The 21,366-nt window shown below is 41.4% G+C and overlaps 1 protein-coding gene across 6 annotated transcripts in view; it reads right to left on the bottom strand.

The window, feature by feature from the left end:
- SYNE2 (spectrin repeat containing nuclear envelope protein 2) overlaps positions 1–21,366 on the bottom strand; it is a 390,475-nt gene that overhangs the window by 216,291 nt on the left and 152,818 nt on the right. For all 6 annotated transcript variants that reach the window (XM_074393137.1, XM_074393136.1, XM_074393135.1 and 3 more), the window contains exons 22-32: positions 20,631–20,765; positions 18,807–18,965; positions 16,513–16,724; positions 16,317–16,365; positions 15,327–15,436; positions 14,599–14,725; positions 12,919–13,076; positions 11,556–11,703; positions 10,003–10,595; positions 6,165–6,344; positions 3,042–3,192 (exon numbers count right to left, since the gene is read on the bottom strand). In XM_074393137.1, coding sequence (XP_074249238.1) covers positions 3,042–3,192; positions 6,165–6,344; positions 10,003–10,595; positions 11,556–11,703; positions 12,919–13,076; positions 14,599–14,725; positions 15,327–15,436; positions 16,317–16,365; positions 16,513–16,724; positions 18,807–18,965; positions 20,631–20,765 — 2,022 coding nt within the window. The remainder of the gene's footprint in view (positions 1–3,041; positions 3,193–6,164; positions 6,345–10,002; positions 10,596–11,555; positions 11,704–12,918; positions 13,077–14,598; positions 14,726–15,326; positions 15,437–16,316; positions 16,366–16,512; positions 16,725–18,806; positions 18,966–20,630; positions 20,766–21,366) is intronic.

The following is a 21,366-nucleotide window of genomic DNA, read 5'->3' on the forward strand; positions in this document are numbered from 1 at the left end:
CTGCAAAGCAGCATAAAAATCCATGCTACAGCAATGGACTGTGTGAAGACGGTACCTATGTCATCACAAAATTAACTCAAAGTTACATTAATTATAAGTACTAAAATTTGCTTTTTTTCAGTTTTTTAAAAACCTGACAAAAGAATTGAACATTACTGTATTAAAACTTCTATATCTTTTATACAAAATAATAGATTATTTTCAGCAAATGTATAAAGTACCCATGTACTAGATGTAGAATTCTCATTTTAATAAAATAAGGAAAGCCAGGCCTGTTGTTTCTTAAAGGTAGTTATAACTATTTTATTAATTTTAAAAATACCTTTTGCAGTTGAGTAAGGAGTACAGACAAAGCAGAGTTAATTTTTATTCTGCTATATACATACTTCAAATATGTCTTCAGGACAGGTAGTTTTATACAATGAGTGAAACACTGAAATAACAAGTTTAACATGGTAGCTTAAATATCCATGTTTGTCTGTTTTCTCCCCACATGCTACTTTAGTAACAGAAAAGAATTGAAAATGGAACAAACCAACAAGCACAAAGAGAACAGAGGATGAGAATACTCTCAGGTGGAAGATGAGAAGTTGGGAAGCTGGAAAGCTATGAATGGTAACTGATTCAACAAACTAAGGCTGAAACCTTAGTCTAGAAGGAGATGGGGTAGTGGGGATGGTGCAGAGAAGTCACTAAGAAGCAAGGCCATTTGTGTCATAGAATCTCAAAAGGCTAGAAATAACATAATGACTTCTCATTAAGGTCAACCACAAACAGGAAGACTGGATGACATTTTTTAAGAGAAACACATGTAGACTGTCAGGCCCTCCTTCACCTGGTTGGATGGCTTCCCTCCATACCCACAGAGATGGATTTTCCAGGGAGGCTCTGGACTTGGGGCTGCCAAATACAGCTGAGGACAGAGATGAGATCCTGTTGTGATAGCCACAGAGGAGCTAATGATGGCAGAAAGGCCAAGACCTGGGCCTAGATTCCGATTAGGGAGACTCACCCAGGAGAGGAGTCAGCTCCCTGGAGGTGACAAGAAGTTTATTAGTCAGACAAATAACTTCTCTAGAAACTACAGTTTATAGTTATAAGGTTATGCAGTTACGGGGTAGTGGGAAGAGCAGCAGACAGGCCATGCGCAGCATGGGGCATCATAACCAACACTCATCAAGACCTAGGTACGTCTGATGATATTTTACAGATGCAACCTCACCAGATCAAAAGGAATCCTTTCCACTGGTCAGAGGATCCCACTTAACAGGGCTAAGGTAGGGCGCCAGAACTGAGGAGGATTTGCAGGAACAAGAAAAGCTGCGGCCAGGTGGGATGACTCACGCCTATAATCCCAGCACTTTGGGAGGCCAAGGCAGGCGGATGACGAGGAGTTCAAGACCAGTCTGGCCAACATAATGAAACCCTGCCTCTACTAAAAATACAAAAAATTAGCCGGCTGTGACGGTGTGCACCTATAATTCCAGCTACTCAGGATACTGAGGCAGGAGAATCTCATGAGCCCAGGAGGTGAAGGCTGCAGTGAGCCAAGATGGTGCCATTGTTCTCCAGCCCTGGCAACAGTGTGATAAGGCAGAGACCTTGATCCTAAAACAAGAGTAGAAGGTAGGAGACTGCTATCAGAGACACAGCGGAAGCGTAACTATGCGAACTGGAATACGAGCCCAGGAGGATCTGGTAAGGCTGAACATGCTGGATTCTCTAAGAATCTAGGAAACCAGAGCTCCTGAAATCTACTGAATGAAGACAGGACCCTCCTAGATCCCAAGAACAGCCAAACCCAAAAGCTGCCTCCACTGGAGGGAACCAGATAGGTTACATTCTAAGCAATTCTGACTATTTGCTCAATTGTCTTGACAGCTTTGATTAAGTCCAACAAAAACCAGCTACGTAGTCGCATATTGTGCAGCTGGTATCTAAACAGGGCTCCTTCCAATTGGTCAGGTCTAAGAAACTAAGTCTGAGAAAGTGGATCCCAGACAAGGGCCATTCCTGACACTCTTGGTGTCACTTCAGCTTCAGGGTTAATAGTTCTAGATAAGGACTAACCACTGTCCTATTTAAGCTTTCACCGATGCTGCTCTTAGCTACTGGAAAGTTTAATACAATTGCTTTCCAACCTCCAAGTACATCAAGCAAACTACCTTTCACATAGTTTTGACACCTTAACAGCACTTTAGCTTGGTACTTACAAAATCAATAGAAAAGGGCTGGGCGCGGTGACTCAGGCCTGCAATCCCAGCATTTGGGGAAGTCTAGGAGAGCAGATCACCTAAAGTCAGGAGTTTGAGGCCAACCTGGCCAACATGGTGAAACCCTGTCTCTACTAAAATTAGCTGGGCATGGTGGTACACACCTGTAATCCCAGCTACTCGGGAGGCTGAGGCAGGAGAATCGCTAAAGAAATAAATAAGTAGAAAAAGTAACTGTCTGGTGTAGAGTCATATAATATATTATTTTCTAACTATTCAATTCTTCTGCCACTCTGGTTGATAACCACATAAAACCATAGAAAATAATGACACCTAGTGTCCAAAAATATTACTCTTCTTAGAATACGAATACAGACGGAGCGATGTGGTAATAAGCTTGCATATCTTCACAGAAAAGGAGTAAATAAAAGCGTCATTTTTCCTTACTCCACTAACAACAGCAGGGATTTTCCCACCATCTTCCTTCTGTCAGGCCTGCAATGAAGGCTCAGGTTCCTTGTAAACAGAAAGTCAGTGCAAAGGCTGCTACAATCTCACAGAAGTAGCAGAAGGGGTGACTCGGGCTCCAGCAAAAACGGCCCCATCATCAAAACCCAATCAGAAGTGACCCACCATCAACTTGGGACCGTTTCTTTTTTCCAACCCTAGTGATAAATTCAATAAATTTTCAGATACCTGGTAAAATAGAGTCACTAGTAACTTCTTTTAAGCAAAGTTTCAAAACAGACTTAATCTATAATATCTCTTTACTACCAGGCCTGTCAGTGAGTTCACTGTACCGCCTTTTCTCATGGAACCTGGACTCACCTCTGCTATCCTTTTCTTCAGATTCTCCTTTCCCATGTACGAAGCCTGCAGGGAGATGACACTCTCTTCTTTTTGAATCAAAGTTGTCAAGATGCCTTTAAAATTCTGGTATTGTTTTAAGAGCTCCAAAACTCTTCCACATTGTTCAAGACTATGAATAGAAAAAGACACAATAGCTAAATGTCCAAAAATAGCAAAACCATTCTTTCTCTTTGCAAGTATCTCACATAAATGATGAATAAGTTGTAAAGAACTTTTCCTCTTGATGTATTTCTTTTTTTTTTTTTACCAATTTAACCTAAGAATGATGGCACATCAATATATCTGGCAAAGATATGGCATAATCGCTGGATTAGTACTGTTGCTAGGTAAACATTAGAAAGTTACCAGATGTAACGTCTAGAAAGAAACACAGGATTCATTACCCTAAGGCAGGCGTCCCCAAACTACGGCCCAGTGGGCCGCATGCGGCCCCCTGAGGCCATTTATCCGCCCCCCTACCACCGCACTTCAGGAAGGGGCACTCTTTCATTGGTGGTCAGTGAGAGGAGCACAGTATGTGGCAGCCCTCCAACGGTCTGAGGGACAGTGAACTGGCGCCCTGTGTAAAAAGTTTGGGGACACCTGCCCTAAGGAATCAGCATCTCAACTTCATCATTCACCAGAAGACATCTTGGAAAACAGGGCTCCTTAGCATAACTCTGGCAAATTATTACAACATTAATTCAGCAAGTCACAGGTTGTTTATATATCTATTCTTTTTTTTTTTTTTTTTTTTTTTAAGACAAGAATCTCACTCTGTCACCTAGGCTGCAGTGCAGTGGTGCGATCTCAGCTTACTGCAACCTCCACCTCCCAGATTTAAGCGATTCTCCTGCATCAGCCTCCAAGTAGTTGGGATTACAGCCATGTGCCACCATGCCTGACTAATTTTTGTATTTTTAGTAGAAACAGGGTTTCATCATGTTGGCCAAGCTGGTCTTGTAACTCTTGACCTCAGGTGATCCACCTGCCTTGGCCTCCCAAAGTGCTAGGATTATAGGTGTGAGCCACTGCGCCCAGCCTTTTATGTATCTATTCTATTCATTCTGGATTTAGTCTTTTTGGAAAAAATAAGGTAGTGGGACAATGTGGCAGTTAGGACACCTGGTTTCAAGTACAGCTGGGCACTGCTTAGTCTGAGACTCTGGATAAGTTACTTCAGGCTCTTTGAATCTCAGTTCTTTCTTCAGTAAAATCAGAGGGTAGACTAGATCAAATACCACATTCAGGCTTCGTCTTGACTCCTGTACACTCAGGTCCTGGTAGGAAACAGGAGGTGTATGCAAATGGAGTTCTGAAGAGAGGGTGCTAAACAGACCTCTAAGAAGAGAATCAGGGGAAGCTGCCAGGGAGGCCGAGACACACAGGGATTAACTCCCACAAATAGGTCACACCACCCAGCCCCTAGGAGAAAGCGGGGGAGATGCCCCGAGCCACACAGGAGGGTGCCCACGTCAGATGGTGGCAGAACCACATATGAAAGCAAAGTGGGATGGTGAGACCACCCTGGCCTCTCTTCTTGCCCTCTACTCTCCCTATAATACCCCTCACTGCCTAACCCTACTGGAACCCTTGGCCTCGGCGGTTCAGCCTCTATGGACCAGCCCTCCCACCACTCTCCACCCTCTTGCAGATAGTAAGAGGGAGAAAGTATGGACAGAGGATATTCCTTGGAATGGACAAGTGGACATACAAGCAATCATATTTTAAAAATACTGAATCTCCACTAAGCAGTCTGGCAAATTAATAAATAATATCACATATTTAAAAAAAAAAAAGAATTGACAGCTGGGATTGATAGGTAATGGACTTCACAGTTGCAAAAATTTTAGCAATCAGCCCCGACTCTCCAGGAAATAGAGCAGTTATTGACAGGCAACATCTCCCATTCAAGCACGTGTGATAAAGTAGTGCTCCCAATTCCTAAAACATGTCCTCAGCCTAATCCCTAGATCTTATGAATGTTACCTTACAGGTTACCTTACAAGGCAAAAGGGCCTTTGCAGAGGTGATTAAGCTAAGGACCTTGAAATACAGAGATTATCCAGGATTGCCCGTGTGGGCCTGGTGTAATCATAAGGGTCCTTGTGAGAGGGAGGCAGGGAGAGGTGTCGAAGGAGACGTGATAACAGAACAGAGGGCAGGAAGAGATCTGAGGGCCCTACACTGCTGGCTTTAAAGATGGAGGAGGGGCACACAGACCAAGGGATGTAGCAGGAGGCCTCTAGAACATGGAAAGGGCAAGGAAATCAATCTTGCTAGAGCCTCCAGGAGGAACATAGTTTGATTTTAGGGTTTTTTTTTTTCTTTTGAGACAGGGTCTCACTCTGAAGTACACTGGTGCTATCTCAGTTCACTGAAACCTCAATCTCCCAGACTCAAGCGGTCTTCCTGCCTCAGCCTCCTGAGTAGTTGGGACTACAGGTGCACACCAGCATGCAAGTTAATTTTTTAGACATGGGGTTTCGCCACATTGGCCAAGGTGGTCTCAAACTCCTGACCTCAGTTCATCCACCACCCACCCTGACCTCCCAAAGTGTTGGGATTACCGCTGTGAGCCATGGCACCCGGCCAATTTTTTTTTATATTTTGTAGAGATGGGGTTTTGCCATGTTGGCCAGGCTGGTCTTAAACACCTAGGCTCAAGCAATCTTCTTACTTCAACCTCACAAAGTGCTGGGATTGCAGGTGTGAGCCACTTTGTGCAGCCTATTTTACCACTTCTGACCTCCAGAATCATAAGGTAATAAATCTGTGTTCTTTCTAAGCCACTAAGTTCATGATTTGCTTGGTGATTTACAGCAACAGGAAGCTAACACAGGTGGGATGGTAATGAGCATAAACGTACCGTACTGTGTGTGTGTTATGCTTCATAGAGATCCTCTTTGCTGCATTCTGGCTACAATCTACAATTCTAGATCTTGTCCCAGACACTGGCCCTGTAAGCTCCAGTGGGAAATCCTTATGACTGTCCTTCCTTTACAGGTCCATGGGGATGTATTTTCAACCCAGAAGTTTGAAAAAGTTAATTGTGCTACAGACAATTTTTCAGATTCAAGAGGGATTCTTTTTTCTCCTTACCATTCAGTGATGAAAGCTTTGGTATTCTCCCACAAGAGTACTGTATTTTGGCACTGCTGACTCACAGCTTTTTCTCTGCCGTCTTTGCAGTGTGGAAGAGAATTAGCCATTTCTTGTAAATGTTTCTTCTCTTCTTCATATTCATCTAGATCCTTATCCAGTCTGATTAAAGATTTTTTCCTTGATTATGAATGAGAAAAAAGTTTGATAGCCAAATGTCAACCACTGATTCAGCACAAATATGGGTCACTTGGGGAGGTACGCTAACTTCAATTTGTCCTCATGAGGTTAATGCCAAAATTACACGTTCCTGTTACACAGTTCAGGGTGCTTTTTGCATTTCCAGAATTTTTCTGATTTGTTTGTTTTGTTTTGTTTGAGACAGGGTCTCACTCTGTCACCTAGGTCGAATGCAGTGATGCAATCTCAGCTCACTGCAGCCTCAACCTCCCAGGTTCAAGTGACCCTCCCACCTCAGTCTTTGGAATAGCTGGTACACATGTGCACACCACCACGCCTGGCTCATTTTTTATTTTTCGTAGAGATGGGGTCTCACTATGTTGCCCAGGCTTGTCTCAAACTCCTGGACTCAAGTGATCTTCCTGGCTCAGCCTCCCAAAGTGCTGGGATTACAGGTGTGAGCTACCACGCCTGGCTGCATTTCCAGAATATTAATTTGGTACTTGTAATAAATAAATATACAAAACATTAGCAGTAATATATTTCTGTAATGATCGCACTTGTAAAAGGTGTACATGCACATGAGAGCAAACAGCGAGAGAAAAAGCACATACGTGTGCATATGCAGAGGAAAGGCAGCATGATACGGGAGAAGCAGAGAAGATGGATGACCCAGAACTGCAGGACGCCTAAGGAAGGATGGGGCGGCCCAGGAGGAAGGAAAAAGCAAGGGAATTCTTGCACTTCTCCCTAGCTTGCACTTCTCCCTATCAAAAAGGAGTTATTTGACTAAGGGTAAAGTCATCCTGGAGGGATTCACACCATTCACCTAAATCTAAATTGCTAAACTGCTCAGAGCCTCTACTTCCTTGCCACCAATTTCCTCTTCAATTAACTCCCAGAAGGCTTGCTTCCCTACTGCCTACTGAAACAGCTGGCCTCTACACTGCGATATCCCTGTTCCATTCTCAATTTCACTTCGCTTCACTCCTCAGCAGCATTTGACACTTTATCACATCCTCCTGGTTGAGATGCCTTCTTCAGGTAGCCCCAGAAGTCTCTTGATTTTTTTTCCTACTGCACTAGCCTCCCCCTTCTCAGCGTCTTCAGCTGGTTCCCCCTCATCTGCCTGATCTCTCAATACAGAGTGCCCCAAATATGAATCCAACTTGCACCTCTTCTCTTGTTTATCTAAACTCACTCCCTCGGAAATTTCATCCAGTCTTGTAAAATGATGAAAACTCTCAAATATATACCTCTGGCCCAGACGTCTCTCCTGATTCCTAATGCCATCTATTTTTAAGTGTCTTATTGATATTGCTGCTTGAATGTCTAATAAGTATCTTGAACGTATCATTTCTAAAACTGAGCATACCCAATCTTTCATTCAATACTAATAAATTTCATCCAAGACTAATTCATTTTTTTCTTTTTTTAGATGGAGTTTTGCTCTTGTTGCCCAGGCTGGAGGCTGGAGTGCAATGGCATCATCTTGGCTCACAGCAGCCTCCACCTCCCAGGTTCAAGCGATTCTCCTGTCTCAGCCTCCCAAGTAGCTGGGATTACAGGTGCACACCACCACGCCAGCTAATTTTGTATTTTTAGTAGAGACAGGGTTTCTCCATGTTGATCAGGCTGATCTAACTCCTGACCTCAGGTTATCTGCCTGCCTCAGCCTCCCAAAGTTTTGGGATTACAGGCATGAGCCACCACGCTCAGCCAACTTTAGTCTTTTTCATCTCAATCGATGGTAACTCGGTTCTTACTCACTGCTCAAGTTACCATTGCCACAATGGACAATGAGAGACAAGAACACCTGAGCCTAGAGGAAGGTTCCAATGCTTGGAACCATTCTTGACCCCAATATCTCTTTTCCGCACCGTGTCCATGTGTCAATAAATAATCTGGTCTCCATCTTCAAACTATACACAGAATCTCAACACTTTCTACCATATCACCACTGGTCCATGCCAGCTTCATCCCTACCAGGGATTCCTGCAATAGGTCAAACCAGACTTCCAATATCTTCTCTCAACTCCTATTGTCTATTTCCAACACATCAGTGAGGACAGGTTATGATGAAAACCAAGACATTTCCCTTGGCTTAGAACCCTGCAGTGACTTCCCATGTCACTCAAAGAACAAGCAAAAGTCATTAAACAGCCTACAAGTTATGGCATGAGCTAAGAAGCCACATCTCCCCCTCACTGCTGCACCTTCTCACCTCCTTGCCTTTCCTCAAACACACCCGACCTTTGTACCTACTGCTCCCTCTGCCTAGAAGGCTCTTACTGCAGGTTCAAGTGGCTTGCTCTTGCCTCTCATCTGATGCCAAGGCCACCTTCTCAGTAAGACCTTCCCTGATGACCCTATTCAAGAGCAACACCCTCTTCCTTCTTTACTTAGAATTTCTTTTTCTTTCTTTTTCTCTTTCTTTCTTTTCTTTGAGACAGAGTCTGCTCTGTTGCCAGGCTGGAGGGCAGTGGTGCAATCACATGCAGTGGCAGGACACCCTGGGAATGAAAGTCTCATTGGGCCTGAGGGTGTGGGACATTTCAGAAGGAAAAGCACACTTGACTACACAGAGGGCTTAGTCATCTAAAGATTCTCGAGAGACCACTAAGCCTGAGGAACTAGAGGTGGGCAGAGAAGGAGACAGAAAGCAAGACAGATTTAGAAAGCAGGGAAGGTGCCAGGCATGGTGGCTCATGCCTGTAATCTCAGCACGTTGGGAGATCGAGGCAGGTGGATCACCTGAGGTTAGGAGTTCGAGACTAGGTTGGCCAACATGGCAAAATACAGCTTTACTAAAAACAAAAATTAGCCAGGCATGGTAGTGTGTACCTGTAACCCCAGTTACTGGGGGGCTGAGGCAGGAGGATCACTTGAACCAGGTGGAAGTTGCAGTGAGCCAAGATCGTGCCACTGCACTCCAGCCTGGGCAACAGAGTGAGACTCCATCTCAAAAAAAAAAAAAAAAAAAAGAAGAAGAAGAAGAAGAAGAAAGGGGGAATGAATTCCATAAAAGCAACTCTTGCTAACATTTAGCTTTTGGAACTTGAAGGCCCAATTCCAAATGATGAAATTAAAATGGCAGCAAGTATACAGAAGGCTGCCAACCTCAGTTTCCTGCAACGCTGCTCCATCTCCAGAATCAACACTCACTTTAGATCGCCTCTTAAATTCAGTCTCCTGCCCTTCCACTCAGTTCCCACCCTAACGCTGCTGGGAGGAGAAAGAGACCAAATAACCAAGGAAGAAGCAGGGACAAGATGTGGCACATGCATCTTTCACCCCTGGTTTCATTAATAACACATGCGTGGAGTCTGCCAGTTGTCTGTCCCTAATGCCACAGTAAACACACAGAAGTACAAGGGAATCAGAAGTAACTCATGTACAGTACTTAATTAATACATATCTGACTTCACCACTCCTTTGTCCATGAGAAGATATACTTTTAAAGAGGGAAAAAAATTATGCAACATTTTGCACAGGTACAGTGTCAACAAAAAGGAAGCTTACTTGAAACATCTACAGAAAAGAGTGCTCAACACTGAATAGAATGGGATGGAACAGAAGCAGAAAGACATAGGAATAGAGGTGAAAATATAAAAAAAGTGCCGGTCGCCTTGGATGGAAATGGATGGACAATACCTACCGATGTTTCACAGCAGGGACAGTAGGATCCTTGAGACCAATTTTGCTGATTTGACTCTGCACATCTTGAATATTTTTAAGGAGTTCATTATTTTTGAAAATGCAAGCCTCTAGTAATGTGTTTTCCTGTACCCCACAGCCATGTGTCTCAGATAACTTTACTGATAAAGCGTCAACAAGGTTTTCACAGGAGGTGCCTTCACCCTGTTCAGCATCTTTAAAGCTCATATCAAGCATCTTCAAACATTTATCCAAATGTCTGGCCTTGTCTTTCAACAGATGAATGTGTCCAGTATTTTTTACTGTCAAAGCATTTTCTTGCGCCACCTGTGTATCTGAGGCTGAAAGGTCTATAACGGGCTCAGCAGAGAGTTTAACTGTTTTGAGAGATTCCAAAAAGCCTTCCAGAGCTCTGAGAGTATCTTCACTCCTCTGCACCCTGCGATTCATTTCTTCAAATTGTGTTTTGTATTTCAGTACAATATTCTGCATTGCATGTAGATCACATGGGTGTAACTCCTTCAATACATAGTTGCCCGGCTCTTCTAAGCGATTACATATTTCAATCTGTTTTGCTATAGAATATTGGATATTCTAAAATAAAGATAAGAAAAGCTGAAAAACTGAGGTGAAAAAAAGAAAGACTATGTTTGAGAAACCAGCCCCAAACTGCATGACTAGATTTGATCTAGAAAAATGCTTCTGAGTTCAACAAAAAGTGACAGTTTCTTTTCTTTTCTTTTTTTTTTTTTTTTTTTTGAGGCGGAGTTTCACTCTTGTTACCCAGGCTGGAGTGCAATGGCACGATCTCAGCTCACCGCAACCTCCGCCTCCTGGGTTCAAGCAATTCTCCTGCGTCAGCCTCCCGAGTAGCTGGGACTACAGGTGTGCACTACCATGTCCAGCTAATTTTTGTATTTTTAGTAGAGATGGGGTTTCACAATGTTGACCAGGACGGTCTCGATCTCTTGACCTCGTGATACACCCGCCTCGACCTCCCAAAGTGCTGGGATTACAGACGTTAGCCACTGCGCCCAGCAAAAAAGTGACAGTTTCTACCTAAGGAAACATTTTAATTACAAATGATCAGCTGTCCCAGCTGTTGTTTCAATCCCAAAAAGAAAACAAGTACATAAATCTATGGCTTCAGAGCAAATAATTAGATATTAAACTGTTCAGAGATCAATTTTATAATCTGAAAAATATTTTTATTTAAGATGGGATTTGGAATATGAAAACAGTAGAATATGGTACTTAAGTATGAGTTTAGTATGATATTTAGGAATTCAGTCATTGAAGAAGGCATTCATAAACAAGACTTCCCTTTGAATTCAAAGAACATACGTCATTATTTACTCCACAGTACCTACCTCCAAATTTGCAAGGAATTAAAGAGTTAAGAAATAAAAAACAAGTCTAAATTACTGAAAAAAAATTGTCATGGCTTATACTCTTAATCTATGCTATGACGAATAATTAAAAATCCATAAGGATTTATAAATCTCAGAAGACTTGATTATTCTGTAAATACACTGTGAGAACTTATATATTTACCCTCAGGTGTTGATAAATGCCATCAGCATTAACGAGACCAAATTCCTGGATAGCCATTTTATGGAGAAGCATGTCCGAGCCACAGAGAAGGAGGGCTGCCTTCTCTACAGGTAACACGAGCTGCCGTGCTGTCTCTAAAGATTGCATTCTGGGCACAAAGTAAATCAGACATGAGAGGAAAACCCAGCAGAAAGATATCCTATAAAACTGATCAACATAATGACTGAACTAAGAACAGAAAATAATCATCCAATAAATAGACATAGAATGATACATACACATTATCACATTAATACCTAAACCCATCGATCTAAAATGTCAAAGAATTAATTGGTTGCTATATCCAAGTATTCTTTTTTTTTGTTATCTCTCTATCCATTTATTCATTCAATCAACAAATATTTATTTAGTGACAGGCAGGAGAGCTAGGTTAACCATGACCCACTGACCCAGACAACTCCAGCTGTTTCAGTATCATTAATGATTTCTTTTTCCACTCTAAAATGCTTCCCGATATCCAAGTTTTGTTTTTTTTGTTGTTGTTTTTTTTTTTTTTTTTGTATTTTTAGTAGAGACAAAGTTTTACCACGTAGGCTAGGCTGGTCTTGAACTCCTGACCTCAAGTGATCCGCCTGCCTTGGCCTCCCAAAGTGCTGGGATTATGGGAATGAGCTACTGTTCCTGGCTCCAAAGTATTCTTAGCAGTGTAATATATACCATACTGGATGAAAAACTGTAAAACACACGAAGCCTTTCTCTCCCTTTTGAAATAAAAACTGAATTGTTACTTAACTTTATCTTGACAACTAAGAAATCTTATAATTATTTTAATTATGGAATAATTTGTTATATTTACATATTATGAATATAATGGGGTTCAAAGAATAGGCTCTGCTGATAATCAATTGACATGTGTGAGCACAGTTAAGTAAAATACAGACTCTGAGCCTCAGTTTTTTCCTATATAATATGGGAATACATGCTGGGGATACATACCCTATGTATATAAGGTCCTAAAAGCACTCTCATTTCAGAAGTGAAGAAATCAACACCCAGAGAGTTTATGTGACATGGACAAATTCATGCCCAAAAGAGACAGTGGAAAGACCATGGCCTTTGACCCTTGGCAGACCTTAAGTTCCACTAAGTCTCCAGCTAGCAGAGTGGCCTGGTTATATTATTAATATTTAACCCATCAGTTTCCTTATCGGTAAAAATACAATCACAATGGTAGTCTCTCTTACAATTGTTGTGACATCCAGATAAAATAACATACTTAGTATAGCAATAGTCTTGCTGAAAATGGCATTATAGAATTTAGTAAGTTTATTAGATTCATAGTTAATAGATCTCAGAATCTTACCTGGTATTAAGAGTCATCTGAAGCTCTTGTTCTCTTTCCTTTAGTCTGCCTCTTTCCTTAACTATAAAAGGCTTCTTCATGTCATTCGCAAGATTTTCTAACTTCAATGAAATAATTTCAAACTCTTTCCAGTAAGCATCAGTTTCATTTTTTAAGACCTAGATAGAACACATTAATTAATTTATCAACTAATGGGGTTAATAGGCACAATTATTCTGTTCTTAAAACGTGAGACATTCACCAACTGTGGAAGCAAACACAATGTTTCCCATGGAAATGTGTTTAAAAATATTTTCCAACCATCTACAAGTGAACTCTCCTTTAGGGAACAATGACATTCACTGTGCTCACAGAGGACCCATTCAATGTCAAGTGAGTCAACAATGAAGCTTTCAAAGGTACCCAAACTCCCTTCTCCTAAGGTAATTACACAGAATACAGTTCAGAAACATACAGATACACGTAAGAACAGATACTCTGTTTTCTCTAGATAGGAAAGATTTGTTACCTTCTAAACTGAAAGAAAACTGGAGTGAACCAAAACTTTCTATATGAATAAGAAGTAAATTAAATTAATTTATGGTTTATACTTAACATCTATAACTCTATACCATTCCAGCTCCTTATCTTGATTTCTGTTTTGTTGGTAAGGCACTGCTCTACAATACCGCTGAGGGATCAGCAATCAGCAGTATAATTTGTTCTTCACTTTACCCAAAGATTAGTACAGTTTTTCTAACCAACTCATTATTCAGTCACTGGGGAAGAGTCTCAAGACAGTTTCTTAATTGTGGTGAAAACATGCTAAATCCATCACTTGAGCAACAGGGATTTGAACATAGACATTTTGCTTACTCAGATGAAAAACAGAGAGCAGCCAGATGGTAGAGTGTGATTGAAACCTGGTATAATTAAATAAAAGAAACTAGAAAATACAGAAGCATGTTGTAGGAACTACCCATGGTCTTCCACTGTGAGCACTCCCTCTAACGCACGCAGGGCGTGCATCAAGAATGAGGCACTGCAATGCACAGATCGCCCTCAAAATAAGGAAGATATTATTTGTAGAGGTTGTGATTTGTGTGCCAACCACTAATAGATTGCTTTTCCTGTTCTTTCTTAATCAACTGCAGTAACTTCCTCTGAAGGTTTTTTAGGAGGAGAATCCATCATTTAGAGTGCAAACTCCCTCCACTGCCTGCCCCTAAACACCCAATATCAGACAGTCAACAGTCACTGTACGGCAAGTTTAAACAATGTGATAATTTGGTAAAGATAATGAAGGACTGAAATAAACATTCACTGGCTGGTTAACTTTGGAGCAGCCCACAAGCAGGATGAAATTCCCTTCAAACACATTGTTTTTGACTCATTCCCTTGAAGCCTGAAGCACAAAAAGAAATAAATGAACAAAAACTTTTCAAGTCACATTATCTGGATCACCAGATTAGAATATAAGTAGTAAATTAAGACCTTAAACTAAAGCTTTTTCTGGGGTTGGTATTTGAAAGAAGATCACTTTCTGGAATAGGGTGACATTAGAAATGCAATCCAACAAAGAGAATTCTTTGGGAACATTGAGCAGATGTGACCTCAACAGAAACGGGGATGTCTAGACTCACAGTGGTACTATTTTCTAATAAACAAGATAACCAGAGAAATAATATTTTTGGTAATTACCTGTAGATCTGTCAGTTTAGCCTGCAGACAAGAACTACTCCTGTCCTCTCCACTAGAGAAATCAGAAGTAACCCTGAATTCGCTGTTTTGCAGGTGGTGCTCAAGATTATCTCTGTATGTATCATACCTGGGCAAAATGAAATGCAACATCACAGTAGTTAATTTTTAAAATAACACAGGCCGAGTATGGTGGCTTGCACCTGTAATCCTACAGCTTGTACCTGTAAGCCTTTGGGAGGCCAAGGCTGGTGGACTACCTTAGGTCAGGAATTCAAGACAAGCATGGCCAACATGGCAAAACCCTGTCTCTACTAAAACTACAAAACATTAGCTGGACGTGGTGGCGGGCACCTATAATCCCAGCTACTCAGGAGGCTGAGGTAGGAGAATCACTTGAACCTGGGAGGCTGAGGTTGCAGCGAGCCGAGATTGTGCCACTGCACTCCAGCCTGGGTGACAGAACCAAGACTCTATCTCAAAAAAATAAAAAAAAATAACAAAAGATAAACAAAAAACAAAAAAAAAAATAAGAAAAATAAAACAACACAAAGAAATATTTTAAAATTACTGTCAACTGTGTGTGAGGAAATACCGTGGAATTTCTGTTTAAGTTACTAGACCACATGCAAAATGATGACTAAATGAAAATAAAACTTTTAAAAAGTACAACATGTTTGCAATGATGAAAGATATTTGGTGGATTATCCAGTTGTTTAAAAAGAGCTTACCTCTCTAGTAAACTATTTATAGATGCACTGTAATCCTTTTCCATAATGCTTTCTTCTTGCGGAGGCTTTAACTCTGATGCCAGGCTAAAATTCCTAACAGGTTCCATTGCCTAGGAGAATATGCAAAATAGTAAATGCAATATCTTAGACATATTTAATTATCTGGAAAAGAGAAATGCTTTATGTTAAAAAATGTATCATTGAATCTTTATACCCCAAACCAGGAGATAATACAATTTCTTTGAGATATCGCAGCTCAGAGAAAAGCCTTCTCGTAGGACAGAGATTTATTAGACTGATTCTCACCTTCTAATTGGTATGTCAGCATGGTAAAGGAAGACTCCCAGCCCCAAAATGCTATTTCTGCCTGAGACTACATACCCATAGTCAAAAGCAGAGAGAAGGCTAACATGCAGGAGCCGACCTCTAAAACCAGATACACCGCACCTCGTTCCTTCCCCCACACGTTCTGAGTGGCAGTCTGGACTATAATATACAGTAAATGCCAAATTATCTAGACTTCAAGAATTTAGACTATTCAATTCCCACAGAAAATGAAATGTATTATAATGAAGAAAAAGAAAAGGCAAATGATAAATTAATTTGTTCATCCCAATGAAATGGAAGCATCTGTCCCAATCAAGCTCAACCTCTTCTTCTCTCAGTAACAATGCACACAGACAATTGGTATTCATAATGGTTCAAAAGGGTCTCTGCTGAAAAGAACTACTTGTATACTCAGGAAGATCAGGTTATGCTCACTATTGCTTTGGTTGCTTGCATTCTCATTTGAAAATCAGTCTTTTGCTTTGTGTAAGTGAAAATTCTCCACTGATAATGACAATCAGATCTTTAAAACCAACACCTAATTAATTGAGAAGTGAATTGTTGTTGGCTTGGTATTTTACATTGGGTTTACTTCTAAAACACATTATCCACATTTAACACCTTTTCAGCTGATGGCTGATTATCTGATTTTGCAAATAGTACCTCACTGTGGGAATCCCCTCCTTTATTCTCAGATGTGGTGACGGTCCTCCTAGAAAGGAATCAAAATTGCATGTTTAAAAGAGAGTAAGGAAAATGAAACCTAAACAAGCATGAATAACGCTTAATGTCATTTGACCGTGCAAAAGGCTTCGTTTTGTTTTATCCTCAAGGGTAGCTATTCTTATGAAGTACTGACTCGTTCCCCGACGTGCCTCCCGCTGTGGCCTGCAGTGTCGTATGAATCTCGGAAGCACATTTCAAAAGTCTTTCTATTTTTTGTTCATAATCTTTGAGTAGTCGCTTTACTTCTTGTTGACTCTTCTGTGAAGGCAGCTCTTCACACAGCTCCCTCAGGACTTCCACGTGGTGATTAAGCTGGTACAGACAGCCTTCCTCAGAAAAGCAGGCCTAATTGAAGAAATAAAGCAGGAAATGCACTTCAGACGAGTTTACATGATTATTCCATAAGGACTAGAATCTAACAGATGTGTGTGGTTCTCACAACTCGTTCTTATATAGGCCATCTAAGTGCTATGACAATAGGCGCTGGAGAAAAAAAGAGGAGTCAGCCCTAAAGGAATTCTCGGTTTAGTAACCTAGACACACAAAGAACCAGCACAGAGTGTGCTAAGTGTCATGACAGGCCCCACCTGCCTGAAGGAGTCAGAGAAGCCCAACTCACAAGGGGGAAGCAGCTGAGCTATTCGTGGAAGAAACAAGGACAAGTTCTCCAAGTAAAAGGGGAGAGAGGTTATTTCTAGCAGAAGGACCACCAGGAGGACAAAAAGCACCAGAAAAGCACAAAGGTAACGAAAAGCACCAGATGTTTCAAAGGACCAGTACCCCAGTGGGGCTGGAGTGCCTGGCCCAGGAAGGAGGGATGCTAAAGGGCTTTCCTGGGCCAGACTGGGAAGGAATTAAGTGGCCTTCTAAGAGGTCTGGGCCAGGCGAGGTGGCTCACACCTGTAATCCCAGCACTTTGGGAGGTCGAGATGAGCGAAACGCCCAAGGTCGGGAGTTCAAGACCAGCCTGACCAACATGGAAAAACCCTATGTTGCAATGTAAAAATACAAAATTAGCCAGGCATGGTGGTGCATGCCTGTAATCCCAGCTACTTGGGAGGCTGAGGCAGGAGAATCGCTTGAACCTGGGAGGCCGAGGTTGCAGCGAGCTGAGGTTGTGCACTGCACTCCAGCCTGGACAAGGAGAGCAAAACTCCATCTCAGAAAAAAAAAAAAAAAAAAAAGCAGCAGTCTGGAATTGTCCTGGAGGAATGGGGAACTGGCGATGTAAGATTTATGGCTCAAAAGGACAACTCCAGTGGTGATTTGGAAGATGACATGAAGCAACCATCATCATACTGAGAAAAGAACTCTGGCTTAGGTAAGTGGCAAAACCACTGGAAAGGAAGAAAGCTGTTCCGAAGAAACCCAGATGGGGCTTGGCAACAGATTTAATTAAGGCCGAGTGAAAAGGAAGGGAGGAAGGAGAGGAAGGGTGTCAGGAGACTGCAAAGCCTTTCATTACCAGGAGGCAGAACAGAAAACGAACCTTTGAGAGACGATATTACTGGTTTCGTTTTGAACTTGCTGAATCTGAGTTCTCTGAAAAACACTAGTGATAGCTACCAGTCAGGGAGAAACAGAACATAGAATTTCGGTGAAAGGACTCAGCTGAGAGAAACATTTAGGCACTGTCATTGTAGAGACAGCAGGTCAAACTCCCCAGTGCATAAAATCGCCTAAGGGAAGCATGAAACTAGCCAAGAGTGGGGGTGGAGACACCACTCTTCAAAAGCAAAACATTAAGAAAACAGAATAAAAAAGAATATTTGTGAAGACACTAAAAAGAACTCACTGCAAATTATATATCTCTATATATTTACATATCTACATCTATGCCTATTTATATATACCTATATCAGGTAGATAGATAGATGATAGATGATAGCTAGCTAGCTAGCTAGCTAATTATGTAAAGCAAGAGGGACTGATAATGGAAGAGCCATAGCAGCAGAAAGTTAAAAAGAAATGAAAAAAAAAAATAAGGTTAGAAATGTCAAATACATAAAAGCAATCAAATAGGATGGAGACCAAAAGAAGATCAGGAGATCTGCCCCAGCTTCTTTATACCCTGGTTTGCTCATTTTCTAAAAAGCTGTGCTTCTGAGGACACTGTGTCCTGACAAAAGCAACTATGGGTACTTTAGTAACAGTTGACACATTTGTGACCAGAGTCTGAGGACAGAGGCCACTGCGACACATCAGGGGAAATCATAAAATACTAACTCAGTGCAGAATTTTCTCACTTCTAAAAAGTAAGCAGCACAAGCTCTGGAGAGCGTGAAGCACAGAAGCGACCATCCCCGGGGGAGACGAAGGCTGGGCTAATTTTCAGAACAGATTTCGTCCTAGGCTAAAGATACAGACAGCCATTTCAGATAAACCCCAAAATCATGACAAAATCTAAGTGGAAACACGTTACTGTACCTCATGTTCCTTGATGAGACCCTTGGTCCTACCTCTACGAATAAGCTTCTTTTCTTTATTTATTTGCTTTTCAAGTTTTAAAATATTGTCACTAAGCTTTCCTTTTTCGATATCTATTTTTAGTTGTTGTACATATAAAGACAGTTCATGATGAAGAGACTGCAAAAAAACAAAGGAATATATTAGCCATGGAAACAAAATATACAAAAAACTATTTACAGTAACAATAAATGCATGTGTAGTAACAAACGGACAGAAATAAAGCTTAAGTGACATTCTGATTCATCCATATATTTTAGGGGGAGATGTTTTAAAACATCCCAGGCCCATAAATGTTTTCTTTTTCTAACAACTAAAAATGTATTTTAGCTGTTAAAGACACGTTTAAGAAAATGAAAAGACAAGCTACAGACTGAGGGAAATTATATGCAAAACAGATACCTGAGCCCAAGGAGATACAAGTAAATGTAATGTATATCCTGGATGAGATTCTAGAACAGACAGAACAACTGGGGAAAACTGAAGATGGGAATAAAGTGCAAACTTTAGGTAATGATAATGAATCAATCCGTCAAGGTAAACTGCTAGAAAAAAACAATGTATTAATATTGACCCAGTAATTGCATAAAATCAGGTGCGGTGGCTCACACCTTTAATCCCAGCACTTTGGGAGACCGAGGCAGGCGGATCACCAGGTCAGGAGTTCGAGACCAGTCTGGCCAACATAGTGAAACCCCATCTCTACTAAAAATGCAAAAAATTAGCCAGGTGTGGTGGTGTGTGCCTGTAATCCCATACTTGGGAGGCTGAGGCAGGAGAACTGCGTGAACCCGCAAGACAGAGGTTGCAGTGAGCAGAGATCACGCCACTGCACTCCAGCCTTGGTGACAGTACAAGACTCCGTCTGAAGAAAACAAAAAACAAAAAAAGATGCTGATAACAGAGGAATCTAGCCATGACTAGAACTCTCTGCATCATCTTTACAGTAATTCTGTAAATCTAAAACTATTCTAAAAGTTTAAAAGTTTATTTTAAAATTAGTTTTAGGAGGATCCTTAACAGTACATATTCAATCCACTTAACACAGATAAAGATATACAGGCACACATATTTTAATTATCATATTAATTACACATTTCAATATTACATTGAATATTAATTGTCATTAATTACCAGAACACAATCTCAGTGGTAGATGCTTTTTTTTTTTTTTTTTTTTGAGACGGAGTTTTGCTCTTGTTACCCAGGCTGGAGTGCAATGGCACGATCTCGGCTCACTGCAACCTCCACCTCCTGGGTTCAGGCAATCAGGCAATTCTCCTGCCTCAGCCTCCTGAGTAGCTGGGATTACAGGCACACGCCACCATGCCCAGCTAATGTTTTGTATTTTTAGTAGAGACAGGGTTTCACCATGTTGACCAGGATGGTCTCGATCTCTTGACCTCGTGATCCACCCGCCTGGGCCTCCCAAAGTGCTGGGATTACAGGCTTGAGCCACCGCGCCCGGCCTAGTGGTAGATGCTTTCTATGAACCCTTGCATCAGTTCTGCCCAGTAGGTGGTGGTCTCCCATTTTTATCAGGGAGGCTCCTAAAAGTTAAGTACCTTGCCCAGGGTCAGAGCTGCTGAATTCAGGTTTGTCTGCCACCAAAGCCTAGACCTATTCTGCTAGGAAACTCTGTATGAATCCTGGGACTGCAGCCTGCAGGGACCAGCCCATCGTTGATAGAGTGTAGACAAGGAAACCCCAGAAACAGCTCTGGCAACTGACAGCCCAGAATCAGACATAAAGAACGTAAGTTCAGGTACATATGTGTGTTCTCACCTCCCAGGTGGCGCAGATATCTCTTCTCTTTTCTTCTAAGGACATCTTTATGTCCTCGGTTACATGATTTTTTAGTTCTTCAACAGCTTTCAAATATTTGGCCAGACTTTCCGTATTAGAAATTATTAGTGCTTCCTAAAAAAAAGAAGAAGAAGAAGAATGAAACAAGATCATGAAAACCTCATTCTACTGCCAAATCCTCAAAGCTAATTTGGTTATGTCTTTAACTGGTAAAGTAGGAAGGGGCTCTCTGAATATTTACAGGAGACTTCTCTTTGTAAATGGAGGTTGCTAGCCCTTTGACGTTTCTTGAATTCTTTTCAAAAGAGTGCCAAATATTTATTATTCAAATGTAGTTACACATGAGGCACAGATTAAGATACCTTCATGATATTCAAGATGATTTTTGTTACCCCATTGATAAGTAACTATAAGGCTCACTGTACAGGGGAATAGCCACTGGCTATCTTTCCTCTAAAGTTCTTCAGTATTGAGCAGACAATCGTACTACAGAAGCAATATAATATGAAGAGTATATCAGTTTTTGGTTTTTTGTTTTATTTTGAGATAGAATCTCGCTCTGTCGCGTAGGCTGAAGTGCAGTGGCACAATCACAGCTCACTGCAGCCTCAAACTCCTGGGCTCAAGCAAGCCACTTCAGTCTCCCGGAATGCTGGGATGACAGGTGTCAGCCACCATGCCCAGCCAAGACAAAATTTATAGTAAGGTTAATATG

Source organism: Saimiri boliviensis, chromosome 2 (genome assembly GCF_048565385.1).
Source record: "Saimiri boliviensis isolate mSaiBol1 chromosome 2, mSaiBol1.pri, whole genome shotgun sequence".
Taxonomy (NCBI): Eukaryota; Metazoa; Chordata; class Mammalia; order Primates; family Cebidae; genus Saimiri; species Saimiri boliviensis.